The sequence below is a fragment of the Aptenodytes patagonicus genome, chromosome 23 (assembly GCF_965638725.1).
Source record: "Aptenodytes patagonicus chromosome 23, bAptPat1.pri.cur, whole genome shotgun sequence".
NCBI lineage: Eukaryota > Metazoa > Chordata > Aves > Sphenisciformes > Spheniscidae > Aptenodytes > Aptenodytes patagonicus.
In genome coordinates this window covers 244,134-271,040 of record NC_134971.1, presented here as the reverse complement: position 1 = coordinate 271,040, position 26,907 = coordinate 244,134, and the positions used below count along the sequence as shown (strand labels likewise).

At 70.0% G+C, this 26,907-nt stretch overlaps 1 protein-coding gene across 10 annotated transcripts; it reads left to right on the top strand.

The window, feature by feature from the left end:
* Positions 1–700: 700 nt before the first annotated feature.
* PHLDB1 (pleckstrin homology like domain family B member 1) lies at positions 701–23,156 on the top strand. Of its 10 annotated transcripts, none has more exons than XM_076358530.1 (25): positions 701–745; positions 5,471–5,572; positions 6,025–6,148; positions 6,224–6,394; positions 8,481–8,606; positions 10,083–11,194; positions 11,989–12,231; positions 12,309–12,446; positions 12,573–12,710; positions 16,116–16,271; positions 16,382–16,492; positions 16,673–16,762; positions 17,446–17,568; positions 18,421–18,558; positions 19,081–19,233; positions 19,683–19,850; positions 20,189–20,305; positions 20,427–20,520; positions 20,736–20,780; positions 21,209–21,500; positions 21,608–21,698; positions 21,780–21,926; positions 22,082–22,301; positions 22,399–22,484; positions 22,754–23,156. In XM_076358530.1, exons 2-25 carry the CDS (start codon positions 5,513–5,515, stop codon positions 22,892–22,894), a joined length of 4,284 nt encoding a protein of 1,427 aa, XP_076214645.1. In that variant the 5' UTR covers positions 701–745; positions 5,471–5,512; the 3' UTR covers positions 22,895–23,156. The 10 variants fall into 10 exon arrangements, with proteins under 10 accessions (XP_076214645.1, XP_076214644.1, XP_076214647.1 ...); XM_076358529.1 differs by having other exon boundaries at positions 20,403–20,520; XM_076358532.1 differs by lacking the exon at positions 18,421–18,558 and having other exon boundaries at positions 20,403–20,520.
* The last annotated feature ends 3,751 nt before the right edge of the window (positions 23,157–26,907 follow it).

Genomic DNA, 26,907 nt, shown 5'->3' with positions numbered 1-26,907 from the left:
TAACTGGCCACCGGGGAGGTCTGCAGGGGAGGGCACCAGCTGCTGCCGTAGGTCCTGAGCACACAGGTGGGGAAAAAAATGACCTGAAAACACATGTACTGTGCTCCTGAGAGCACCCTTGTGTGGGAGTGAGAGCGTCTCGGTTCCCATGGGGTCCTCTGCCAAAGAAGTTGGTGGTCTCTCCTCCGTCAGCAGCACCCGAGAGGGAATCGACCCTGATCCCTGTCCTGGGAGAGTGGGCCCTGTTCCCTAGCCAAGTAGGTGACAAATCCCATTAACTCGGTTGTGCTCGAGAGTCACTTGTCTGTATGATTTTAAAATGGAGTCGAGGTTAGTTCAAGCATCCGAGGAGCTTTTTTTTTTTTTTCTTTCCTAAAATTCGTTGGAGGGTAATATTTAAACCGAGCCGAGCTCCCCCCTTTTTGTAACCCTGTACGATACTGGCCTAGGGAATAGAGCACATTCCAGTGTACACAGAGAATACCGAGTCTTTAATCAAATAAAGAGTATTGTCGAAGGAACCGGCTGAGGGTCTTGGGGGTCCTTCAGCAGACGGGCCGGCGGGTCCTGCGGGCGGAGCGGCCCCCTCGGCTGGGTCGGCCCCGTCCCTCCGCCCCTCGTCCCCGCGGGGGCGGGACGGGGCGGGCGGCGGGGCGGGGCGGGGGTGCGGCCGCCGGCGGACAGTGGAGGGGAGCGGCGGCGGCGGCGGAGCCCGGGACGGGGCTGCCGGGCCAGCGGAGCGGAGGTGAGCGGCGGCGGGGATGGGGTCGGGGTCCCGGCCGGGCGCACCGGCATCGAGCACCGGGGGCAGCTCGTCCCTCTCGGCGCCGGACGGACGGACGCGGGGGGGGGGGCGGGCGGACGATGGGACCCCCACTCGTGCCCCAGGCAGCCCCTGCTCTTAGGAAGCCCGCCGGGCAGCGCTTCGGGGGCAGCGGGATACGGCAGGGGTGAGGGGAAGGGGCTCCGCTGCCTCGGCCCGTGTCGGGGCCAGGCGTGGGACGCGGTGGGGGTCCCCGCCCGCCTGCCTGGGGGGCTCCCAAGGAGGGGCGCGGGGAAGGAGCCTGCAGGCGGGAGAGCAGGAAAACCCCTTCAGCCGTAAAACCCATCATCGCACGACAGTTTGGGAGGGCGTGGGTGGGCCGGGAGCTGGAGCCAGATCCGGTGGCCCACGTCGGTGGCGAGTTTGTTGGCGTGGGAGCCCTGAGAGCAGCCGGCCCCGCGTGGAAGGCCCTCCCATCCCCAAATCCTGCTGCGGCTCGTGGGCGGTTGCAGGGGGAGACGGTGCTTGGCCCGAGGCTGCCCCTGCCGTCCCCGATGCCTCTCGGGGAGCCTGGGAACGGCGCTGGCCTGGCCGGACCCCGCTCCGCGGCGGGACCTTGTTTACTCCAGCTTCCTGACACGCTCTCGCCACGGCCCCTTTGGCCGCTGCCAGAAAGCCCGAGGAATTTGGCAGCCCCAGAAGGTATCCAGCTGCTGTGCAGAAGGGCTGCCCGCTCTCCCACCCCTCCGGCTGCTCTGCAAGCCCCCGGCCCTCCCTGGGCACCAGGCAGGGGCTGCAGCAGGGCACATCCCCGGGCCGAGCGCCGCAGGCAGCACAGAGACCAGGCAGCAGCAGGGCAGTGCTGCCCAGCTGTTTTTTCAGCAATTCCTCGTACGTTTGGGGTTGCCGCACGATGCCATATGTTGGTGTGCGCGGGGCTGCAACGGGCAGGGTGCCATGCAGGGTGATGGAACCGCAGGTTTGCGTGACAAGGCGGCACTTGCTGATGGCCAGACACCGGAACGGAGAGAGCGATGCCCATTTCAGGGAGGCGAGGTTCACCCCTGCCCCTCTCCCAGCAAATGCAGGGCTGGGTGATGGGTTCGTGCCAGGGACCAGATCCGAGACCCATGAAACCCATCCCGTGCCGCGGTCCCTGAGCTGTTATTAGCGCAGATGCTCCCCCTGAGCCGAACCGAGCGTCTGGCCTGCAGATGAGAAGCCATCATTTGCTATGAGAGGGCTTTGAGGAACGAGTCTCAATCGTGCAACCTTACGAGGGGTCCTGGAGCTCAGCGGTGGTGGTTTCCCCGTCCATGCTCTGGTGGCCGGAGGCACATGCTGATGCTGGGCTCGGTGCTTGAGCTCTGGCAGCAGTTGGGACCATGCATGGCATCACCGGCTCTTGGAGCTGGCTCACCTCGGGGAACGTCGGGTGCAGGAAAGCAGGGATGCGCACCCTCCCTGGCCCAAGCACGCAGCAGGCATACCCCAGTCCGCAGAGAGCCCGGGGCACGATGCCGGCGGGGCCTCGGCCGGAGTGCAGCTGTGCCGCGCCACAGCGGTGCAGGAGTGCTTCCCGGGAGCGCTGAGATCAGCGGGTGCGGCCGGGATTCCTCGGCTCCCGCCGGAGCTGTCTGGCAGCTGATTTACGGTGATGTTATTGCCAGGAGCGTTGCGTCGCCCCAGCAACCGCGAAGCAGCCCCCGCCGCCCCTCGCCCGGGTGGGATGGGGCCGGCTGGGTCTCCCCTGCTCGGCGTGGGGCAGCCCCCGGCTCGGAGGCAGTGGCCAGGAGCAGGCTCCTCACTCCCCTCAGTCTTTGTGCTGGAGACGGGCTCCCCCTTCCCAGCTGCTGGCGGAAGGGCCGGTTGTTTACTGGGGCAGAGGGTGTGGGAAGGGGTAAGCGCACCCTAAGCGCGTTAGCAGATGGGGAGTGAGCAGGCAGCCAAGTTGGACGGAGGCTGCGATGCTGTGTGGTGTGCACCCGTTAGCTCGGCCGCTCCGGCTTCCTCCTGTGACTCACTCGGCTGCGGGTGGGGAGGAAAGGCCATGCCGTGGGATGCCGTGAGCCTGCCCCTTGCATGCTGCATCCCGGGCGGGGGGCAGCTGGGGCACCTTTGGGCACCCTGCTCATGGCAGGGTGCCAGGCTGCGCTCCGGTGCATCGGCACAGCCCTTAGCGAGCATGGGTTGGCTGCCCATGCCCTGGCTGTGCCCTGGCCAGCGGCACGTGGTGCAGCTCCGGGGTCTGCCAGCTGGCTGCTGGCACCTGACCACACTTGATGGGGTGCGAGGCAGGCTGTGCCGTGCCCAGGTTGGGTCTCGGTGGGCAGCAGTGGGTTGGACAGGAGCAGACCCCCCGAGCGCCCCTGCCCGCGTGGGCTCGGGGCAGGCAGGCAGGTCACAGCCTGCGGGCAGTGGGGTGCAGGGGCTCCCGGGAGTATGGTGGCGGTGGGGCAGTGTGTCCGCGTGCAGCCCGCCCGGCGTCGGCAGGGGCCCCGTGGCGGCGGGGCTGGGCGTCCTCCCAGGTGAGGCCTCTGCCTGCGTCGGGAGAAGAAAGGGGCTTTTGTCCTCCAGGAGGCCGGGGACGAGCGGGCAGCCCTGTGCGCGGGGGGCACGGGGGCCGTGGGCTGTTTGGCGGTAACCGAGCCCGACCCCTTGGCATTTGCTGCCTTCGCCGCTTCCCACGGCGGGAACAAGCGGCGCGTTCTGCAGGCGGTGGCGGGAGAAGAAAGGCTGCCTTGTCCGCTCCAGTGGTGGGGCGCCGGCCGGGGCGGCCGCGCTCCCGCCCCACATTCCTCCGGCAGAGCCGGCTGGAGAGGGGCTGCACCCCCCAAGGGACGGGCTGGGGGGATAGCAGGAGTCTCCTGTGCGGTGAGGAGCCAGGTAAGGGGCTCTGCTGGGGCGGAGGGCAATGCCGGGGGACCAGGGACTGTCAGTGGGCAGGGTGGGTGTCGGGGAGCAGCCAGATGCCAGGGTCACCCTCCAGCTCATGGGCAGGCAGGGCTGCCTGTGGAGCGGGGTGTGCTAGGTGGAGCAAGTTTGGGCAGCAGGAGAAAGGCAGGAGCGGGGACAGATCCCCCGGGCGGCGGGGCTGGGGGATTCCCATGATGTTCACCGGCCCCACTGGCACAGCCATGCTGGGAAGGGGTTAATGCAGGCACAGGATCCCACTGTGGCCCCGCTCCCTTCCTATGCAGCAGCCCGGCCCCTCCTGGCTTTTCCTCCTTCCCGGACATTGTGGCAGCGGGGCCTGGGTGCAGGCGAGGGGCAGAGGTTCGGCCGGGCTGTGGGGTTTCCCGATGCTGGGAAGTGCGGCCCCCCTGCACCCGGGGGACATGGGCATGCTGCCGCAAACGGTCCTGCTCAGCACCCGGGCCAGCACCAGCTGGCAGGTAAGGGAAAGTGGGGGGGGTCCCACCTCAGCAGCCGGCGGGCACCAGGGAGCTGCTCCTGGGGTACCGCATCTCTTCTTCCCCCTGCCCCAGCCAAGCTGTCCCTAATCCGTTCGGGGCAGCCGCAGTCCCCACGGAGCCCTCGCTGTGGGGCGGCCGGTCCTGATGTCGCGCAGAGCTGCCCGGGCTCCGTCCCAGCCCTGGATTCCACGCCTGGTGTTTTCCAGTGTTTCATTTTTTCCACAGTGTGTAATAGCCGCCCGCTCGCCCCCGCAGGCGAGCCCGGCGCTGGCCGAGCCGGGGGGGGGGGGACAACGTGGGGGGGTCCCTTGCCCTGCCGGACGCCAGGGCTGGCAGGACTGCAGGTGATGCTGCAGGGAGCTGAGCCAGGGGCTCCTCCCAGTGCCCCCGGCTGCCCCAGAACCGGGGTCCCTAACAGGGGTGGGAGCGCTCCCCAGTCTGACTGCCCCAGCCTGCCCAGGAAGGGTTAAGCTGTGTTCGGCCAGGCCCAGGCGGAAGGGAGGGACATGAGGAGCAGCAGACGGTAAATTTAGTAACCCCGGAGCATCCCAGGCTGTGACAGTGGCGTGGGCGCCGGGTGACGGAAATTGTTCCTCCCCGAGCTGCCTCCTGCCGGCACGGAAAATGGCAGTGGGTGGCTGATCCCGTGGGCAGCAGCCCTGCCAGCCTGGTGTGGGCGCATGGGGCACAGGCAGGGACGTGGCACGCTCAGCTGGGCTTGTGCACCCCAAAGTGTTGCTGCTGCCCGGCTGTGCAGGAGCAAAGGTGTGTGCCCAGGTGCCGGGGACGGGCACTCATGGCATGTGTGGGTGTGCTGGGGCAGGCCGCGCATGGGCAGGCAGATGTTGCTGGGGACAGCTGGATGCTGTACTTGCATGTCCTTGTCCACCAGTGGCCATCGGGGTCTGGCTGCCCATCATTCTCAGTGTTTAGGGCATGTGTTTCCTGCACCACCTCCCCAAAGCTGAGCCAGCGTGCCGGCTCCTTCCGGCGCCGTGTCCCGTGCTGTCCTGCTTGGCGCGTGTGTGGGTATCCCTGGGCAGATGGGGGCATGTGCCTCGCCAGGCGGGGATGCTCGCTGGCCTCAGGCAGCTGCTGCGGGGCTGGAGACCGGAGCTCAGGAGGGGAATTGCCTTGCTGGCAAACGCCGGTTTGGGGTAGGGTAGGGTTTGCGAGGCTCGTGCTCAGGCTGCCAGATGTGTGGGCTGCCGGCAGGGATGTGTGGGAGGAATACGGCAGAGCCGTGCCCAGCGCGGTCACCTGTGCTGATGTCCTCTGTTTCTCTTGGCAGCAGCCTGTGCCTGAGAGCACCCGGCGTCTCCAAGCGGGCACCATGGAGGCACCCGGCAGGATCCCCGCCAGCCCGACCCGCAGAGTCCAGACCATCATCCAGGTGAGCGCGTGGGGCTGTGGCACCTCTGCCCTGTGGGAGCACGGGGATCCACCCTGGAGCCCTTCTCCTCCGCAGCCAGCCCTGCCACAGGTAGCCGGCACTGCCCTCTGGCCTCTCCTCGCCCCAATCCTATTATGGGATCGGTGGCAAAGCCAATTGAGCTAAGTGGCTGGCAGCTCAGATCCTCTTAGATGCAGCTCAAGCCCCGGGGATCTTCTCCTGCTCCCACAAAGGCTCATCTCTGCTCCCCCGGGCGGGCAGCATGGGCAGGAAGGAGCCCTCAGCTCCTGCGTCCTGCTGCCGGACTGTCCTGCCTGTGCACGGCTGTGCCTGGGCATCGCTCCCTGCCTGCGTGCGCAGCTGTTTCCGAGCAGCCCGAGCCAGGTGGGCAGCGCAGGGGAGTGGGCTGCAGCCGCGGGAGCTGTGAGCATCCCTCCCCTCTCCTCCTGCAGAACAGCCCCCTGGACCTGATCGACACGGGCAAGGGGCTGAAGGTGCAAACGGAGAAGCCGCACTTGGTGAGCCTGGGCAGCGGCCGGCTCAGCACCGCTGTCACGCTCCTGCCCCTGGAGGAAGGTGAGTGCCGGCTGCCCAGGGGTCCCCGCGGGCACGCCGGCAGCAGGGACGCTGAGCCGCCCTCTCTGCCGGCAGGGAGGACCACCATCGGCACGGCCGCAAGGGACATCGTCCTGCAGGGCCCCGGGCTGGCGCCTCAGCACTGCTACATCGAGAACGTGCGGGGGACGCTCACCCTGCACCCCTGCGGCAATGCCTGCGCCATCGACGGCGTGCCGCTCCGGCGGCCCACACGCCTCACCCAAGGTAGGGGTGGTCGAACATCCGGAGCAGGACCCGATGTTCGCAGGCGAACTTGTGCCATCGGGTATCGGGGTGTTTATGGATTCATCCTGCAATTGCGCATCCTAGCTGTGATGCTCCTGCCTCTTTGCCCTGGGGTGGGGATGTGCTGGATGCTGGCACCGTTTGGGAATTGGCTTTGCCGCACGTCCCGGGGCTGTGCTGCGTGTGAGATTGGGAGGGAGAAAGCAACTCCGGCTGGGCGGTGCCAGGCAGGGTTTGGTCCCCGCCGTCGCACCCGCTTCCCAGACAACAGCAGAGATGCTGAGCCAGGTTTGGGAAGGGGAGATGAAGGAAGAAAACAACTCGGCTGTCCCGGGGCATCGCTGCCGGGGACCCGCCGCTGTGCTTGCGTGGCCGGAGGGGCTTGGACCCTGCTGTGTGTCCCCCCCCCGCCTCGCGCCGGCCGCTCCCGGAGGAGCGTGGGCAGAGCCGTGGGTCCCTCCCCACGGCGTCCCCTCTCCCCGCACGGCCCGTGTCACGTTTTCCGTCCCTGCCCCGGTTCCCGGGGAGGACCCTCCGCCCGGGCGGCGGGGCAGAGTGAAGCCCGGCCCCCGCCGTCCCCGCCCGCCCGCCGCCCCTCCCCGGGGGCGGTGCGCGGCGCTGCCCGGGCGGCGGCGGCGGCGGCGCGGTGAGTGCGGCGCGGCGCGGGGGGGGGGCCACGCGTGTCCGCGCCGGGGGCAGGTGGGGGGGAGCGCTCTCGTCCCTCCGCGGGTTGCAAAGCCCCTTTCCCCCCCGCCCCCCCCGAGCGGCTGCGCTGCAGCCCCCCTGCGCCTTCCCCTGCCTCTCCCCGGGGAGGGGGGACCCCACCCGCGTGGGCGCCGCCGCGGGCGTCCCCTTGGGGGACAATGGGAGCCACGTGGCCGCCGGAGAAGGGGCGCGACGGACCGCGGGGTCCTGCCGTGTCCCGCCGTTCCCACGGTGGGTGGCGAGAGCCGTGGTCTGCCGGGGGGTGCAGGCAGGGATCAGCCGAGACCCCGGTTCTCCTGCCTGGGTGGCCGCAGGCAGGGATGCCGCAGGGCAGGGTCAGCGTCTGTGCCCGGCCACAGCGGGACGAGCCATGGGGCTGCGAGGCCGATGCTCGGGGCGTGGGCTGGGAGTACCTCGCATTGCCGGGGTGATAAACGGCTCCGCCGGGGCCCGGCACGCAGGGAAGGCACAGGTCGGTGATGCCCCTAGCCAGGGGGGCGGCTGGGCTGGAGGAGCCATTGCGGGGCCGGGCGCAGGCATCGCTGCCTGGCAGGCAGGATGCTCTCGCTGAGCTGGGGTGCTGCGGCAGCTCCTGCCAGGGAGCACGACTCCTTCCCTCCCCGGCGCTTGGACAAGGAAGCCAGGCCCCCACGGCGGCAATGGCGTTCATCTGTACGGCCTCTCATTAGCCTTGCCGTGAGCCTGGGCTGCCGGCTGCTCCAAAAAACGCATCCCCTCCGGCGAGGGATTTTCGGCTGCGGCTGTCAGTGCAGAGCGAGCCTCTCCCCGGGGCCCTGGCAGGCGCTTCAAAGCGGGGTGTGTCTGCAGCACGGAGCCTTCCAGCCGCCCGCCGCTCCCCACTGCCGGCGTGCGGCTCCCCGGCACCGCGGGCAGTGGGGGAGCAGGCAGCAGGGGAGCAGGCAGCATGCGGCCCTGCTCCCCTTCCCAAGCCGCCTTCCTCCCCGGCGGTCGCTCGGCAGCCTTCCCCCGAGAGGGCTGCCGCTTTGGGCCAAGAAGAGGCGCTTTGCGGCCGGGGACAGGAGCTGTCTTGTCTGCAGCTGGCAGCCGCGCAGGCCCTGGAGTGCCGCCAGCTCCCCCGCGGCAGTGCAGCCCCCGCCGGGGACCCCAGCTGTGCCTGCGCCTGCGACGCGCTGCCTACAGCTGCCGGGGAGTGACCTGGATTTCAGCCTCCCCCTAAGCCTCTGCTGACGGCAGGAGCCTGCTCCCCTCCTGGGGACGCGTCGTAGGGCCAGGCAGCGCCTGGCTGCCTGCCTGCGCCAGCTCCTGCCTCGCCTCTCTCCGGCACCGCTCTGGTGTGGCCGGCCGGCCGGTGGCTGAGCCCTCTCCCTTCTCTCCCCAGGGTGCACCATCTGCTTGGGCCAGGCCACCTTCCTCCGCTTCAACCACCCTGCCGAGGCCAAGTGGATGAAGAGCATGATCCCAGCGGGGGGCAGGAGCCCAGCGGCTCTCTACGGACTGTCAGCAAGTAGGTGACCCCACCTCATCCCAGACAGGGCGGTGCGGACGCCGGGGCACTCCCTGTCCTGCGCCGCCAGCCTTCCCGGCACACAATGCTCTCCCAGCCCCATCCTGCCTGGGCTGCCGCACTAGGGAGCGGGGCTCGTGCCCAGCCACGGATGTGCCGGCCGTTGACTCGGCACGGCAGCTGTGCTGGTGTTAGTTAATGATTAATATCACCTTGGAAGAGGGTAACTGTGAGGGCAGTGAGGCATGGCTCCCGCCTCTGCGCAGCCTGGCTGTGGCAGAGCCATCACTCGTCAGCCCATGCCGGGGATGCAGGGTGTGCGGGACTCCCCCCCGGCTGCCTTGGAACTGGTGTTTACGTGCTGGGGTGGTCATGCGGAGGCTGCGAAGGCCGTTTCCCCGGCTGCAGTCCTCCATCTCGCCAGCTGCTTATCTTGCTGTGTCTGCCTGTCTGCGGGGCTGATGGGACAAGCGCTTGCGCCCAGGTCCGGCGCCGTGCCCGGCTCCCGGGGATGTCCGAACCCGCGGCAGCAGCCTGTGGGCGGGCAGCCCTTCTCCCTGCCCCGACCGGCACGCCCTGGCACGGGGAGAGGAGCTTGGCAGCCTCCTCATGCCACGTGTGTGCCGGGAAGGCAGCGCTCCCCGCAGCTGGGGAACGAGAGGAGGGACGTGGGGAGGTGTCGTGGCCGCAGAGCATCCTGCAACTGTGGAGCATCCCGCGGCTGCTGCCCGCGTGGTCCCCATGTGGTCCCTCTCTGCCCCACGGGACCAGACGAGATCACACGGGCAGGCTGCTCCACATCTCTCTGGGCGCGGAGGCGCTGCCGGCTGCCACGGGGGAGCCGCTGGGTGCCAGGGGGTGACGCAGCCTGGCTGGCACGCCGTCCTGGCCAGGCTCTGCGCCTGCCACTATTAGCTCGTCCCCTGAGTGACAGGCACATCGGTGCTGCGCCGGGTGGATGGGGCAGCCCGGGCAGGGGGCACCCCAGCCAGGGGCGCGGGGAGGCTGCGGGCGACGTGGCGGTGGGTCCGGACGCGCCGCAGGTCTGCGCTCGGTGGCTTTTGGCTGTTGCATCTCTGCCCCCGGGGGCAGCGGCGGGGACGTGCTGGGGATGAGTGGTGGGTGCCGGTGGCTGCTGTGGGCAGCTGCTCCCCAGGGAGTGGGGCTGGGAGCTGCTGGCAGCCCAGGGATGTCGGGAGCAGGCGGCTGGGCTGCGCTATCGGGTTTCTGTCTCCCTGGTGATGGGGGCCAGCAGGATGCCGGCCTCCTCCCTGGCCTGGCTCCCCAGCCGGCATGGGAAACGGTGGCAGCGGCACACAGGCAGCTCAGGGTGAGGAGGAGAGGAGCTGCGACCCGGCGCTGGCTCTGCAGGGCTGGTGGAAGGGTGATGCAGGGCTGTTCCGTGGGACCCCAGCCTGGGTAGGGGCTGTGGGGGGCACCCGCCACGCTGACGCCTGCTCCTGTGTCTCCCCGCAGAGCCTGAGGCCCTGGTGAACGGTGGCCGCCAGCCGGCTGAGCGCGGGTGTCCCAGCCATAGCTCCCTCGTCAGCTCCATCGAGAAGGACCTGCAGGACATCATGGACTCGCTGGTGCTGGAGGAGCCAGCGTCCCCCGGCGGCAAGAAGCCACCTGCCCATGGCCGGTCCCCCCTCTCCCCAGTGGTGAACGGGGGTGGGCGTTGCCTCCTGTCCCCCCCACCCAGCCCCGGGGCCACCTCGGGGGGCTCCAGCTACGAGAACACCTCCCCCCCCTTCTCCCCCCTCTCCTCCCCAGCCAGCAGCGGCGGCTACACTAGCCCCTCGCCCAGCAGCCAGGAGCAGGGTCCAGCCGTGCCCCCCCTTGTCCCGCTCCGCTCCTCCAGCTACAACCACGCATTGCAGCCACCCACCCAGTGCCCGCCTCCCCCACCCAGTGGGTGTCCCGGCGAGCCTTGGCCGGCTGAGAGGCTCGAGGACCACCGGGCAGGCAGTCCCCGGCTGACCCCCAGGGCAGCGCCGCGGCCACGGGCAGCCTTGCAGGAGCGGCCCCCCAGCCCCTTCCGGGAACCACGGGACCCCCCGGCCCCCAGCCGGCAGCCGGCTGGCAGGGCAGTCCTGGAGGCCCGGCTGCAGCCCCCTGAGAGCCCGCGGGCAGCCCGGAGGAACATGGAGAGCATGCGGGAGCTGCCCCCCCTGAGCCCCTCCTTGTCGCGCCGGGCCGCCAGCCCCCGGGCAGCCCCCGACGCCTCCTCCCCGCAGCCCCGGCTGGGCAGGGAGGTGCCCGGCAGCCCCCGTGCCAGGCGCAAGGGCCCAGAGGAGCCAAGGGGCGCTGGGAGCCCCTCGCCCCCGCTGCTGGCAGAGACTGCCCCGCGCCGCCCCAGCTTCAGCACCTGCCTAAGCCCAGCATACGGGCTGGGCTCCCCAGCCATGCCCTCGCCCCGGCAGAGCCCCCGTGCCCCCAGAAAGACCTCGGGGGACCCGCGGCCACCGACAGGACCGCGGGAGCGCAAGAACAGCATCACCGAGATCAGCGACAACGAGGACGAGCTGCTGGAGTACCACCGGCGGCAGCGGCAGGAGCGGGTGCGGGAGCAGGAGATGGAGCGCCTGGTGAGACCTGGGGCTGGGGAGAGGGGGGGGGGGGCGTGGGCCCATGTTTGAGCATGGGACACCCTCTTTGCAAACGCCTTTCAGATTTTGCTGCTTTAAAACCCAGCCCTTGGCTCTCGGGGATTTGCTGCAGCTGCCAGGCTGCCGGCTTATCTGGGGGGGATTACGGCCAGGAGCAGCTGTCGGTGCATGGCAGCTCTCTGGGAGCACAAAGCCCCTGGCTTGCAGCAGCCCGGGGAAACCCATGGGGTCGGCACGGCTCTGCAGGGCTGCCGGCTGAAATTGTGGTGCCCCCAGCTTTGCAAAACCGTCCACGTCTCGTCCAGCCCCGCCAGGGCCACGTCTGCCAGCGACGGTGCTGTGGCTTTGTGGGCACTGTGTCTATATTTAGGGTGGACGGAGTTTTTATAGAGCCAGCAGCTGCCTGGGTGGGGTTTGCCCCATGCATCTGCCGGTCCTGGGGGCCGTGCTGCCGGAGCCCTGTTTGCTCAGCCCTGACTCACGCCCGGCGCGGGCGGCCTGAGTCACTGTCTGGAAATAGCAGAGGTGCTTGGCGGCCGGCACTGCTGCCTGAAATTAGTCTGTCTCCAGCTCCCGGCACGTCGCGTGCCTGGCTCTGGCGTGGGGTCGGGGCAGGCTGCGTCGGGCTTTGCAATGTCCCCAGCCCGTCCCAGCGTGCCGGCAGGGCAAGGAGCAGGCCCGCATCCCAGTGCTTGCCATCAGCATGGGGTCCTGCGGGCTCTGGCGGCAGTGCGTGCTGGGGTGGGTGCTGCGCTGACCATTCTTCCCGGCAGGAGCGGCAGCGCCTGGAGACCATCCTGAACCTCTGTGCCGAGTACACCAAAACGGATGGCACTGAGCCGGCCGACGTGCACCGGCTCCTGGCTGGTGATGCGGATGCTGGCCAGCGGGTGCCCAGGGGTGCCATGACTCTGGGCCATGCCTCCAAGGAGCTGCAACAGAGGGAGAGCCTGGAGAGGTCGGATGAGGAGAACCTGAAGGAGGAGTGCAGCAGCACTGAGAGCACCCACCATGAGGTGAGGGGATGGCCATGCCGTGCCGTGCCATGCCGTGCTGTGCCGTGCTGTGCCATGCCAACCTGCCCTCTCTGCAGCACGAGGAGCTGGCAGGCCCCCGGGCCAAGGAGGCACAGCGGCTGGAGGAGGAGCGCGCCAGTGTGCTTGGCCGCCTGGACCAGCTGAAGGGCCACGTCAAGGAGCTGGAGCAGCAGCTGCAGGAGACATCGCGAGAGGTGAGGGGACGGGGTGCCCCGCTGGGTCCCCCGTGGCTCGCTGCCCTCACCAGCCAGCGCCCGATCCTGTGGGCATGAGCCGGATCCAGGCGGGGCAGCCACCCTGACACAGCCGTGCCTGTCCAGGCGGAGATGGAGCGGGCGCTGCTGCAGGGCGAGCGGGAGTCGGAGGCGGCGCGGCTGCGGCAGGAGCAGGAGGCGGTGCAGCAGCTGCAGGAGAAGCTCTCCAGCCTGGACGCCAGCATCCGGAAGGAGCGGGACAAGGTGAGTCCCGGGGCAGGGATCCCCCACTGTGGGCTGTGCCATGCCCACCCCAGTGCTTGCAGCTGGTGCCGCAGTGCCCTGTGCTGCGGCGTTCTCCTGGGGACACATTCTCCTGTCCCCGAGCTCTGCAGAGGCATCGAGGAGCATCCCCTCTGGGTTCGCGTTGTGGGGGGGGTTGGTCTGTCTGTCTGTCTGCCTGGGACTGGTCCTACAGCCCTGCTGGAGGAGGGCAGGGCTGATGCTTTGGGATGCGTTTTGGCCGCCGTCCGTTGCACCGGCGGGGTCTTGCGGGGAGGCTCTGTGCTGCAGGGCTTTCCCAGACGGCTGCTGCCTGCAGCGGGCAGCACTGACCCCGGGGTGGGGGCCTTGGCGCTCCCTGCCCTTGCTGGGGGGGCTGTGTCTTGCAGCAAGTCCCCCCGGGTCTGCTGCCTGTCGGGGCGTCTTCACGCGTGATGGCGGCCACCACTGTAGCATTCAGCTTGCTGGAGGTGGCTGGGAAATCGCTGTGGGTGTTTCACTCGGCTCGGTGGCTGAGGAGGGGGATCCTGGCCCCCTTCCCCTGGAGTTGTCTTTGGTGCAGTTGCTGCCGTGATCTGCCAGCCATGCCCGAAGGCACCGTGCTGCTGCGTGCGTGGCACGCTTGTCCTGGCTGCTGGTTGCCGGCCATTCCGCAGCCTTGCGGGCAGCGTGGCATGGCCCTGGGTGAGATGCTCCACGGCGGGAGAGCTGCCAGGACCTGACTCCTGGCTGCCTCTGGCCAGCATCCCCATGCAGCCTATGCCCAGGTCCCGCCGGTGGCTCTGTGCCACCATGATGCAGCGCCAGCATCCCTGGGGGTCTGGCCAGCCCCGTGGCTAGAGGTGCCCAGGCTGTTTGGTTGCCTGTGGCCAGGCCCGTGCCATCTGCGCCTTCCAGCCGTGCCCCGACGGCGTTTGGGGTTTTTGTTCTGGTTTTGGTCTTCCAGCCCTTTGCAGGCATCTTCTCTAGCCAGGGGCAGCCTCGTGCAGAGCCAGGAGAGGAACACAGGGAAATCCCCCTCCCAACCTCTCTGCTGACCTAACCACCCGCTTTCCTAACTAGCCTGCACTAATTGCACTAACGGTGCCTGCTCTGAAGTCTGCCGTCACCTCTGACATCTCTGCATGCCTGGGAGCCCCCTGGGAACGCTGCAGCCCCTGTCCTGGGGCGCCCATCTGTGCCAGCCCTGTCTCCCCCCGGCGTGTCCCCCCGTGTCCCTTTGCATGGATCCCCGCGTCTCTGCGCTGCCGCAGCATGGAGCGGGGTTTCTTGCAGCGTGTGTTTCCCAACGCCTAGCCCCTGTCTGGGGCTGCCAGAGCTGCGGGAGGCGATCCCCTACACCAGCCCCATGTCGCTGGCCTCCGTTGTGCTGCTCCTGCGGCTGTGGGAGGGAGGGTTGGGGACGCTTCCCCCTCCTCCTGGGGCCAGGAGCAAGTGTCTGCTCCCGACAGTAACTCAGCGCACCCTGAGCAGCTGCGGCAGCAGGGTTGGACCTCAGTCTCCCGTTTTCACTGCCATCCCGCAGGCAGCCCTCTCATTCTGATGGAGAGGGGTGGTCCGTGGTTCCTCAGCCTGCGTACAGGACCTGCTGTGCTTAATTGGCAGCGTCCCCGATGGTGAGCATCAATTAACAAAGCTAGTTAGCAGTTGTTCAGAAAGCGCGCATGGTGCAGCTGCTTGCAGGATCGGGATGACTTTATCCGTGCTGTGAGCATCAATCTTTTCGCTGCCCGTAAGTGGGCTTTCGGCATGGAAACGCAAGGCTGAGGTCGAGGGCTGGCCGTAACCCCTCTAACACCACCCAGCCTGGGTCCCCATGGCTGTTGCTCTCTCGACCCCTCTGTAGATGCCATGATGCTCCTCTCCGCGAGCCCCCTCTTTTTCCAGCTGAGCCCCTCTCTAACTCTGCAGCTTCTGCATGGCGTGGATTTGAGGTGTGTTTTCTCTTCCCCCCCCCCCCCCCCCTTTTCTTTTCCTTTTCTTTTTTTTTTTTGTTCTGTCTCGTTCTCCCCTGATTCAGGAAAGGGCAAAGGTTGATGCTGAAAGGAAGGAGCTAGAGCAACTCCGGGCGCTTTACCATGAGTCGAAGAGCCACCTTGATAAGTGCCCCGAGTCAATGCGGGAGCAGTTGCGGGAGCAGATGCGAAGGGTCAGTGTCTCCCCCCCACCCCTCCTGGACCATGGCCCATCTCCCTCCGCTCCAGCTTAGGCCAGCTCTTCCCCACCAGCCGGGGCCGCACTGGGAGCATCGCACCCGGGCTGGAGGCGGCTGGCACCGGGCACCGCTGTCCTGGTAAGCTTGCCGCTCGCCCGGGCCCGGGGTGCAGTGCTGGCTCGGCAGAGCACGGGGCTGCCCCCCGCCGCGGAGCCACCGTGCTCCTCTGGACCGGGCAGGGCAGGAGCATGGATCCTGCCCTGCAGAGGAGGGCAGGCTGGGGAGCCTCAGGGGCCGCCGGGTCCTCCTGTATCCGGTTCCAGCTATTTCCCGCGAGCGTTTCTTTACACTGTGCTGTCGGTTTACATTACCGCCGGTCTGCAGCATTTTTTCCCATTATCTGGTATTTTCCGGTAGTGGCTGACCTTCCTCAGCCCGTGGCTGGCGCCCGCCTGGCCCTCACTGTGCAGATAAACGCGCCTCGCTGCAGCCTGCTTGGGGCAGGCACCCCAATGTTGGATGCGGGTCCCGGCGTGTGGCAGGCAGGTCCCGGTGCACGGGAGCCCTTGGTAGCCACCATGTTGGTGGTGCTGTGCCATGCCACAATAGCAACGGCTGCCCTGCTCCCAGAGCAGGGTGAAACGCATCCCCACGGGGAGTGCGGTGCAATTGCTGCTGGGGCGGCACCGGCAGACCCTGAGCTGAGTGCTACCGTGTGCTGTCGGTGCTTGAAGGCTGGGAGGACGCGCAGGCGTTTGTCTGGCACGGTGCTCGTCCGTGGGGGCTCTTCCGCCTGTCAGCTTGGTGATGCAGGGCCGCGTGTTGGTGGTTACATCAGTGCATGGTGTACATGGTGTACGACACCGGCCTGGATGCGGTTCAACATGGGCAGCTAGTCTCCGAGGGCTGGGTGAAGCCCCCGGCTGTGGCAAGCTCCTCATCTCATGGGGGTGACGGCTCTGACCTGGCCAGTGCCCGGTACCTCCATCGCCTTCTCCAGCGGGGCAGAGGTTGCCGGTGTCTCCCACATTGCTGGTGCCGAGCAGGAGGGAAAGCTGCCTGCCTGTCCACACAGGGCACCGTGGACAAGCTTTGCCATGGGTTCCCGTTCCCGGCCAGGACCATCAGGACGTAGGGGCACGGCAGGAGGTTTCACTGTGGGAGACCTGCCTGCGGGATGCAGAGGTGCCCATCCAGAGGGAGTGATCCGCTGTGCCCTTGTGTGTCCGAAGGAGGCGGAGGCGCTGGAGATGGAGGCCAAGCTGTTTGAGGACCTGGAGTTCCAGCAGCTGGAGCGGGAGAGCCGCCTCGAGGAGGAGCGCGAGGCGCGGGGCCAGCAGCTCCTGCAGAGCCGGGCCGAGTGCCACCGCAGCATCGCCCGCAGGAAGGTAGGGGAGAGGGGGGCACCGGGTCCGGCACGGCCGGGCTGCGCCCTGCAGGTCCAGCTGAGCCCCACGGCTCGCTGGCGGCCAGCTCATCCCCGCTGCCTGCTCCCCAGGAGCGGGTGGCTGCCCTGGACGCCCAGGCTGCCCAGATCCGGCTGCAGAGTGCCCAGGAGGCCGAGCGCCTGGCCAGGGAGAGGAACGGCATCCTGCAGCTCCTACAGAAGGTAATGCAGGGGTCGGGGGGTCGACATGCGCTCCCCAACCCTGGGGGTGCCTGAGGCAGGGGACAAGATTGTGCTGGCTCTTGCCGAGGTGCTGACAGTTGGAGTGAGTTTGGGGGGGACTGGTCACGGGGTGCCAGTAACCACCAGCTGCTTCTGCTCTCGCTGTCACCCCGCGCTCAGGAGAAGGAGAAGCTCGTGTCTCTGGAGAGGCGATACCAGCTCGTCACAGGCGGCAGGAGCTTCCCCAAAATGTCCTCAGCTCTCAGAGAGGTAAGTGGGGAGAGGGGGGTATGGTCCCTAGGGCTGCTCTCCTGCCGCCCCGAGCCGCTGTCTCCAGCAGGGACAAGCCTGGTGCACCACAAGCTCTGCTCTGCAGCGGCTCCTGTGCTCCCAAGCACCTTCTGGTTGGAGTCGGGTGCTCCCGGCTGCTCAGAGCCTCTCCGTGGGCTGTAGAGAGCATTGCCAGGTTGGGAGGGAGGGAAACGCAACAGAGCCAGGCTTGGAAGCAGCAGCATCTCACCTGCCAGGCTGCTCGGGTGCTGCAGGAGCCCCGCAGCAGTCCAGGCTTTTAACAGGCAGCTTGGTGAGGGCTGCGAGTACCCATGAGGGAAGGGCTCAGCGTGGCTGCGGAGCACCCGGGGCAGGCACTGCCTGGGGTCCCGTCCTTGCCAGAGAAGCAAGCGTGGGGCTGTCTTGGTGCCAGTACGGGGGACCCCTTCCAATCATGTCCAAAGGCTTTTAGGTGTTAGTGGGTCACCCTGTTGCCCTGCTCGTGGCTCTGAATGGGGAGCCAGAGCCACGATGCCCTCAGGGACCGCGGTACCACCTGACCCGCTGCTGCAGAGAGGGGCAGGATGGCAGAGCCCCCTTGCGCCTGCCCACAATGGGGCTCCTCCTGCTGCCACCTTGCTGCCTGTGCCCACCTTGCCTACGTGATCTTTACCCTCCAACAGGAGACCCTCCATATCTCAGAGCCTTATGAGCTGTTGGAGGGAACTAAGCCCCTGAGCCCCCTGCCAGCAGCAGCTGCCTCCTTAGCTTCTCCTGCCGCCCGCTCCTACCCCAAGGCACAAGAGGTAACGGGACTAACTGCACGTGCTTGCTCGCTTGCCCCCTCCTTGGCTGAGCCACCACCAGACCCCTTACTGCGGACTAACGTCGCCTTCGGGCAGCAGGGCATCCCCACAGCAGCACGCTGAGATGGCACGGCTGGGGCATTTCTCATTTAGCTCTCCAGCGGCTGTGCTCATTAACACTCAGATCCTGATTTCGAGTGCTCTCCTGAGCCCGCCAGGCATCCCGGCTCCCGCTGCCGCCCTCAGTTTTAACCCTGGCGTGGCGCCGTGTGCCACAGGCATCCCTGCGCTTCCCCCTTGCCCGCCACTTACCCACTGTCTGGGCACCTCCTGACAGCATCCTTTAGGGTCCTGCTAGCCTGGCTTCCCCCCAAAAAAGAGCAAATCCACGGCTTTAGCATGTTTGGTTCAGAAAGGGTGAGGAAGCGGAATTTAAGTTGGCTCGGAGCAGCTCGAGGTGCCTCATCTGGTGCTGTCGCACTGGGGAGGGCTTGTGGCCAGAGACCCCGGGGGACCCCAAGATCTGGGTGATGGGAACAGCTGAAGGCGCCTGGGGCCTCGGCAGGGCAGGTTGCAGTACTCTGTCCCCAGCCTGCACCCAGCAAAGCTGCACCTAAGGCAGGAGCGAGGCAGCGTGCTGGGACGCCCAGCCCAGCTTGGGCACCTCGCTCCCCGCGTGGTGCTGTGCACTGAGGCAGCCGCAGGCAGGGAGGGCAGCAAGGCAGGGAAGGGCTGGGCAGGTGGTGGTGGGGCACATGCATGCAGGGAGATTTGCTCCAGCTTTGCAGTCAGCGCCATGATGCCAGTGCATGGGTCTAACTCTCCTCCTTCTCCTCCGCCGTGGATTTCTAGGAGTACATGAGGCTGTCTGACGTTTTCAGGTTCTGCAGCAATGCGCACGGCCCCAGCCCGGACACTAAAGCTTCTGCTGCTGCCCCTGCTGCCGCTCAGCGCTCTTTCTTGCTTGCTGTACCTCCCGCAGCCGACGAGGTACCCGCTCCAGAGCATGCTCGGGTTTGCTCTCTTGGGTTGCCCTCTGCATCCCGGGCAGCGAGGATGCTGCAGACCACGTGGCCTCCCCGTGTGCCCTGGTGCTCGGAACCCACCTCTCTCTTGGGCTGGGGGACTTGTCCAGCTGCAGCTGAGCAGGGAGCAGAGGCTGGAGCTGCCCAGTCTTGCCAGGGAGCGCTTCTCGCCTGCTCCAGACAGGCTTTGCCCTCTGGGGCAGCGGCAGCAGCGCTGGGGAGTAGAGTGGGTGCCCAGCGGGGCGGGAGGGCGGCCTTTTGCCTGTTGGACCCAGTCCTGGCTGCCAGTCCCAGGCGAGGAGGATGCAGAGCAGGCGGGGACCTGACCCGGTGTCCAGCACCAGGGCGGCAGGCAGCACCAGCTGGCCTTCCTCCTGGGGACGTGGCACCCTCTTTTGGGGGCTGGAGCCACCTGCTCATTCCCCTGTGCCTGCTTGCCCTTGCTTGGAGCCTCTTCTCCTGGTTTAATCTGCTTCTCTCTGCCCAGTACGTGACCGTTGAGCAGCTCTCGGGCATCCTGGGTGGCCTCCACGCCCCTGCTGCTTCCCCGCTGGGCTGCGCCCCTCCGGCTCCTTCATCCTCAGGCTGTGCTGCTCCTCCTCCTCTTCCATCTCTCTCTTCTCCCTCCGTCTCTGCAGAGGTTTGTGCCCTGTTTCCCTCCCTCTGCCCCCGCGCTGTCCCCGGGAGGTGATGGGGATGCACGGGAAGGGGTGAGCTGCGGATGAGGCCGAGCAGCAGCCCGGGCTCTTGCCAGCCTGTGCACCCCTCGCTGCCCTGCCCGCTGCTTCACTGCCTGCCTGGCGCCCTGCCGCCTGCCTGGGCCCTACCCAACCTGCGGTGCAGGGCAGGGGGTCTCTGTGCCCCTCTGAAACTTGCATTGGGTCTCGCCGGCCCCATGAGCAGCAAGGGGGTCCCAGAGCTGCCGGGACTCAGCCAGGGAGTGCGCGGGGTCCCCAGGGGTCTGCAGGTCCCGTTCTGGAGGGGCAGTGCAGTCACAGGCAGGGATACTCCGACCTCTCTATCTCTGTGCGTATGTCCCTCTCGCTGCATTTTGCCCTCCCTCATTTCTCACGCCGCGTCTCTCTCCAGATGGAGCAGCAGCTGCTGGGGGGCCCCGTGTGGCTCCCAGCTCTTGATTTAGAGAAGTGGTACCAGGAGGTCATGGCTGGCTTTGAGACCTCCTCCTCCTCTGTCTCTCCTCCTTCTTCCCCTCCTCCGCTTCCAGCTAAAGCTCACTCCTCTCACAAGCCTCTCCAGGTAATCCTGGCTCCCTGCCGCTGGGGCTCAGGCTTCGGGGCTGCCGGCCGCGGCAGGAGCGGGGCAGTGCAGAGATGCTCCAGCTGGCTCCACACCCTGGGTGCTGCCAGGCACCCAGCTGCTGCAGCGGGCAAGGGCAGAGCAGACCCACAGTGGGCAGAACGCCTGGGGCAGGCAGCCGCTGTCTCCTCTTGCCTGCACCCCCTGCCAAGACGGCACCGACACAGGGGCAGGGTCTGGGGAGGGGATGCTCAGCCCCGCCGACAGCTGAGCCATCCATCCACGGGGGCTTTTGCAGCCCCCCCGTGCCGCTCTCACCTCTGTGTCTCTGTGCTCAGGTCTATCGTGCCAAAACGGAGGGCGACGCTGGTGCCCTTGCCCCTCGGATGAAGACCGTGACTCCCTCGTCCTCACAGCTCAACCTCTGCGTGCTGGGGCGCAGCCCCTCACCCAAGGTATGGCTGCTGGGGGGAGCTGGGTGTCACACGGCCATGGCCACCCCGGCCACGGCTCCTGCGTGCCCGGTGCCAGCCCCCGTCCCCGTCCCCACAGCTGACCACCTGCCGTCCTGCCCAGGGCCCACCGAGCCCAGTGGGCAGCCTGCCCCGCAACCTGGCAGCCACGCTGCAAGACATCGAGATGAAGCGCCAGCTGGCCCTGCAGCAGAAGGGTAAGCTCCAGCTCCATGTCCTGGCTCTACGGGGTGGTGGGACTTTGGGAGATGCTTCCTCTGCTGCCACTCAGGCAATGGAGAAGGGAGCCCGGCCGAGGGCGGCAGCGGCGGTGGTCCAGCGGGATGCGTTGCCTCTCTCACGGTCTCTCGCTTTTCCCCCCTCTCTCCCTCCTTCTCCCTCCCAACCCCTCTGCCCGACGGCGTGTCTCCAGCTGAGCCGCTCCCAGCAGAGCCCTTGCAGCCGGGTGATCTACCAGGTAGAGATATGGGGCGGCTTGGACTGCCTAGAGCAGCCTGGAGGCAGCAGCATGGCTGTTTTTGCTGGCACGTTCTGCCATGCATAGGAGGGGCATGACCAGCCCAGGAGCCCGCGTGCCTCTTGGCATCCGCTTAGGGACAACCCTGTGCATCCCTAACCTGCTAATGCTTTGTCCAGCCTGCTCCTGCCAGCCTGGCACATGTGCCCCCTTGGCTGCCCGGGCCCCCTCCTCCTGCCCAGACAGATGCTGCTTGCCGTGCTCACCAGGGAGTTGTGATGGCGGCTCCCACCTCTGCACCCGCCATCCCTCCCCGGCTCCAGCAGCACCTGCAGCATCTTCTCCTGCTTGCACCGTCGCCTCACTTGCCATGGTGCGGCTCTGAGCACGGCGCGCTTAGTCGTTGTTGTCTTCTTCCTGTTGCGCAGGTCAGCAGGTGATTGAGGAGCAGAAGCGGCGGCTGGCAGAGCTGAAGCAGAAAGCGGCCGCCGAGGCTCAGTCCCAGTGGGAAGCCCTGCACGGGCAGCCCCCCTTCCCCGCTGCCTTCCCCCCACTCGTGCATCACTCCATCCTCCACCACCACCGTCCCCATGGCATCGGGCCCCGGGCCGAGGAGCTGGACCACGCGTACGACACCCTCAGCCTGGAGAGCTCAGACAGCATGGAGACGAGCATCTCCACCGGCAACAACTCTGCCTGCTCGCCCGACAACATCTCCAGGTAACCCCGGGGCCAGCTCCCATGGCCAGAGGGACAGCCCGATCTGCTGGCCACGCTGCTGGCTCGAGGTCCTTCCCACTGGGATGGCAGCTGCGGCTGTCTTGCAGTGCCAGCGGGATGGAGGCGGGGAAGATTGAGGAGATGGAGAAGATGCTGAAGGAGGCACACGCGGAGAAGTCACGGCTGATGGAGTCCCGGGTGAGCAGGGGCACCGGCACCACAGCCGGCTGGGGAGTGGGTCCCTGATCCCCGGGGCTGAGCGCCTGTGCGTGCCAGCAGGAGCGGGAGATGGAGCTGCGGCGGCAGGCGCTGGAGGATGAACGCCGGCGCCGGGAGCAGCTGGAACGCCGGTTGCAGGACGAGACGGCGCGGCGGCAGAAGCTGGTGGAGAAAGAGGTCAAGCTGCGGGAGAAGCACTTCTCACAGGTGTGAGGCGGGCTGCCCCCTCCAGCGTGGGGTCCCCTCTCCCAGCCTGGCTGGCGAGGCAGACCCAGCTCCCCACCAGTGTCCCGGGGTCCCGGCGGGGAGACACGGCTCTCGCCGCTGCCAGCGGACTTTGCAGGGCTGCATTGCTTTTCCAGGCTCGTCCCCTGACGCGGTACCTCCCAATCCGCAAGGAGGATTTCGACCTGCGGCTGCACATCGAGTCCTCAGGCCACAGCGTGGACACCTGCTACCACGTCATCCTGACAGAGAAGATGTGCAAGGGCTACCTGGTCAAGATGGGTGGCAAGATCAAGTCTTGGAAGAAGCGCTGGTTCGTCTTTGACCGCATGAAGCGCACCCTCTCCTACTATGTGGGTGAGTCCCTGCACTGCCCCATGCCCCACACCATTGCTCCCTCCTTGTGCCATCGCCCGTAGCACCACAGTCAACACTGGTTCCTTCTCTCCGGCAGATAAACACGAGACAAAGCTGAAAGGTGTCATCTACTTCCAAGCCATCGAAGAGGTTTACTACGACCACCTCCGCAGCGCGGCGAAGGTGAGAGCCGGGCACTGCGCTGCCCTGGTGTCCGCCGGGACCCCCCAGCATCGCCATCTCCCCGCATCACCCTCTGCCGCACAGGCAGGAGGCAGCGTGGCAGCTTGAGCCGGGGATGCTCCCAGAGAGGTCTATGGCCCCTAATGGTGCCACCTCCTCGGGGTGCTGACGGCAGGACCCCTGTGCTGAGCTTTGCGGGGGAGTGAAGCAGGGCACACCGCTGCTCGGAGGGGGCCAGAGCACTGACCCTGTCCTCCTTTCCTCCCCAGAGCCCCAACCCCGCGCTCACCTTCTGCGTCAAAACCCACGACCGCCTCTACTACATGGTGGCACCCTCGGCCGAGGCCATGCGCATCTGGATGGACGTCATTGTCACCGGGGCAGAGGGGTACACCCAGTTCATGAACTGAGGGGGGGGGGTGCTGTGCACCCGAGAGCCACCGGCTTGACCGAATTCTGAGCAGCCCAAGCAGAGAGGATCTCCGGGGGGGGCCATGTGCCAAGGGCTGTGCGTGCCACAGCGGTGGAGCCGGGCCGTGCCCTGCCTGGGGCGGCACCGAGCATTGCCTGCTCAGCCAAGGGAATAATTTTTCTTTTTTTTATGTTGACTTTTTAAAAACAAAATTTATTGGAAACATATCAAAATGCTGAAACGTAAAAAGCTGCCAAAGATGTGCCGGTGCCGGGAGCTTTCTGCGGTGGGGCGATGCGGGATTTGAGACCGATGCCCAGGGCAGAGGCGGTGCCCAGGGACGGGGCCCACCGGCGCAGGGGCGGGGTCTGCAGAAGGGGCGGAGAGGAGGCGGGGCCCGGGGCAGAGGCGGGGCCCAGGGCACGGCCAGGGCGGGGCCCGAGGCAGAGGCGGGGTCTGCAGAAAGGGCAGAGTGGGAGCAGGGGCGGGGCCCGGGGCAGAGGCGGAGCCCGGGGCAGAGGCGGAGCCCGGGGCAGGGGCGGAGCGGGGTCGGGGCAGGGGCGGGGCCCGGGGCAGGGGCGGAGCGGGCCCGGGGCAGGGGCGGGGCCCGGGGCAGGGGCGGGGCGGGGCCGGGGCAGGGGTGGAGTGGAGCCCGGGGCAGGGGCGGGGCCCGGGGCAGGGGCGGAGCGGGGGCGGGGCCCGGGGCAGGGGCGGAGCGGGTCCGGGGCAGGGGCGGAGCGGGGCCCGGTGCAGAGGCGGGGCCCGGGGCAGGGGCGGGGCGGGTCCGGGGCAGGGGCGGAGCGGAGGCCGGGGCAGAGGCGGGGCCCGGGGCAGGGGCGGAGCGGGGTCGGGGCAGGGGCGGGGCCCGGGGCAGGGGCGGGGCGGGGCCGGGGCAGGGGCGGAGCGGAGCCCGGGGCAGAGGCGGGGCCCGGGGCAGGGGCGGAGCAGGGCCGGGGCATGGGCGGAGCGGAGCTCGGGGTAGAGGCGGGGCCATGGGCAGGGGCGGAGCGGGGTCGGGGCAGGGGCGGAGCGGAGCCGGGGCAGGGGCGGAGCGGGGCCGGGGCAGGGGCGGGGCCAGGGGCAGGGGCGGAGCGGGCCCGGGGCAGGGGCGGAGCGGGCCCGGGGCAGGGGCGGAGCGGGCGCGGGGAAGCGGCGGAGCGGGGCCCGGTGCAGAGGCGGGGCCCGGGGCAGGGGCGGAGCGGGGTCGGGGCAGGGGAGGGGCCCGGGGCAGGGGCGGAGCGGGGCCCGGTGCAGAGGCGGTGCCCGGTACAGGGGCGGAGCGGGGCCCAGGGCAGAGGCGGGGCCCGGGGCAGGGGCGCGGCGGGCCCGGGGCAGGGGCGGAGCGGGCCCGGTGCAGGGTCGGAGCGGGGCCCGGGGCAGGGGCGGGGCCCGGGGCAGGGGCGGAGCGGGGTCGGGGCAGGGGCGGGGCCCGGGGCAGGGGCGGAGCGGGGCCCGGGGCAGAGGCGGGGCGGGGCCGGGGCAGGGGCGGAGCGGATCCGGGGCAGGGGCGGAGCGGGGCCGGGGCAGGGGCGGGGCCAGGGGCAGGGGCGGAGCGGGCCCGGGGCAGGGGCGGAGCTGGCCCGGGGCGGGGGCGGAGCGGGCGCGGGGCAGGGGCGGAGCGGGGCCCGGTGCAGAGGCGGGGCCCGGGGCAGGGGCGGAGCGGGGTCGGGGCAGGGGCGGGTCCCGGGGCAGGGGCGGAGCGGGGCCCGGGGCAGGGGCGGGGCCCGGTGTAGAGGCGGTGCCCGGGGCAGGGGCGGAGCGGGGTCGGGGCAGAGGCGGGGCCCGGGGCAGGGGCGGAGCGGGGCCCGGTGCAGAGGCGGGGCCCGGGGCAGGGGCGGAGCGGGCCCGGTGCAGAGGCGGGGGCCGGGGCAGGGGCGGAGCGGGCCCGGTGCAGAGGCGGGGACCGGGGCAGGGGCGGAGCGGGGCCGGGGCAGGGGCGGAGCGGGCCCGGGGCAGGGGCGGGGCCCGGGGCAGGGGCGGAGCGGGTCCCGGTGCAGAGGCGGGGCCCGGGGCAGGGGCGGAGCGGGGCCCGGGGCAGAGGCGGGGCCCGGTGTAGAGGCGGTGCCCGGTGCAGGGGCGGAGCGGGGCCCAGGGCAGAGGCGGGGCCCGGGGCAGGGGCGCGGCGGGGCCGGGGCAGGGGCGGAGCGGGCCCGGGGCAGGGGCGGAGCGGGGCCCGGTGCAGAGGCGGGGCCCGGAGCAGGGGCGGAGCGGGGCAGGGGCAGGGGCGGGGCCCCGGGCAGGGGCGGAGCGGGGCCCGGGGCAGAGGCGGGGCCTGGGGCAGGGGCGGGGCCCGGGGCAGGGGCGGGGCGGGGCCGGGGCAGAGGCGGGGCCCGGGGCAGAGGCGGGGCCTGGGGCAGGGGCGGGGACCGGGGCAGGGGCGGAGCGGGGCCGGGGCAGGGGCGGAGCGGGCCCGGGGCAGGGGCGGGGCCCGGGGCAGGGGCGGAGCGGGGTCGGGGCAGGGGCGGGGCCCGGGGCAGGGGCGGAGCGGGGCCCGGGGCAGAGGCGGGGCCCGGTGTAGAGGCGGTGCCCGGTGCAGGGGCGGAGCGGGGCCCAGGGCAGAGGCGGGGCCCGGGGCAGGGGCGCGGCGGGGCCGGGGCAGGGGCGGAGCGGGCCCGGGGCAGGGGCGGAGCGGGGCCCGGTGCAGAGGCGGGGCCCGGGGCAGGGGCGGAGCGGGGCCGGGGCAGGGGCGGAGCGGGGCCCGGTGCAGAGGCTGGGCCCGGGGCAGGGGGGGAGCGGGCCCGGTGCAGAGGCGGGGGCCGGGGCAGGGGCGGAGCGGGGCCGGGGCAGGGGCGGAGCGGGGCCTGGGGTAGAGGCGGGGCCCGGGGCAGGGGCGGAGCCCGGGGCAGGGGCGGAGCGAGGTCGGGGCAGGGGCGAGGCCCGGTGCAGGGGCGGAGCGGGTCCCGGTGCAGAGGCGGGGGCCGGGGCAGGGGCGGAGCGGGGCCGGGGCAGGGGCGGAGCGGGGCCTGGGGTAGAGGCGGGGCCCGGGGCAGGGGCGGAGCCCGGGGCAGGGGCGGAGCGGGGCCGGGGCAGGGGCGGAGCGGGGCCCGGTGCAGAGGCTGGGCCCGGGGCAGGGGGGGAGCGGGCCCGGTGCAGAGGCGGGGGCCGGGGCAGGGGCGGAGCGGGGCCGGGGCAGGGGCGGAGCGGGGCCTGGGGTAGAGGCGGGGCCCGGGGCAGGGGCGGAGCCCGGGGCAGGGGCGGAGCGAGGTCGGGGCAGGGGCGAGGCCCGGGGCAGGGGCGGAGCGGGCCCGGGGCAGGGGCGGGGCCCGGGGCAGGGGCGGAGCGGGCCCGGGGCAGGGGCGGGGCCCGGGGCAGGGGCGGAGCGGGCCCGGGGCAGGGGCGGGGCCCGGGGCAGGGGCGGAGCGGGGTCGGGGCATGGGCGGACCGGAGCCCGGGGTAGAGGCGGGGCCCGGGGCAGGGGCGGAGCGGGCCCGGGGCAGGGGCGGGGCCCGGGGCAGGGGCGGAGCGGGCCCGGTGCAGAGGCGGGGGCCGGGGCAGGGGCGGAGCGGGGCCGGGGCATGGGCGGACCGGAGCCCGGGGTAGAGGCGGGGCCCGGGGCAGGGGCGGAGCGGGGCAGGGGCAGGGGCGAGGCCCGGGGCAGGGGCGGAGCGGGCCAGGGGCAGGGGCGGGGCCCGGGGCAGGGGCGGAGCGGGGTCGGGGCAGGGGCGGGGCCCGGGGCAGGGGCGGAGCGGGCCCGGGGCAGGGGCGAGGCCCGGGGCAGGGGCGGAGCGGGCCAGGGGCAGGGGCGGGGCCCGGGGCAGGGGCGGAGCGGGGTCGGGGCAGGGGCGGGGCCCGGGGCAGGGGCGGAGCGTGGCCCAGGGCAGAGGCGGGGGCCGGGGCAGGGGCGGAGCGGGACCGGGGCAGGGGCGGGGCCGGGGCAGGGGCTGAGCAGGGCCGGGGCAGGGGCGGAGCGGGGCCTGGGGTAGAGGCGGGGCCCGGGGCAGGGGCGGAGCCCGGGGCAGGGGCGGAGCGAGGTCGGGGCAGGGGCGAGGCCCGGGGCAGGGGCGGAGCGGG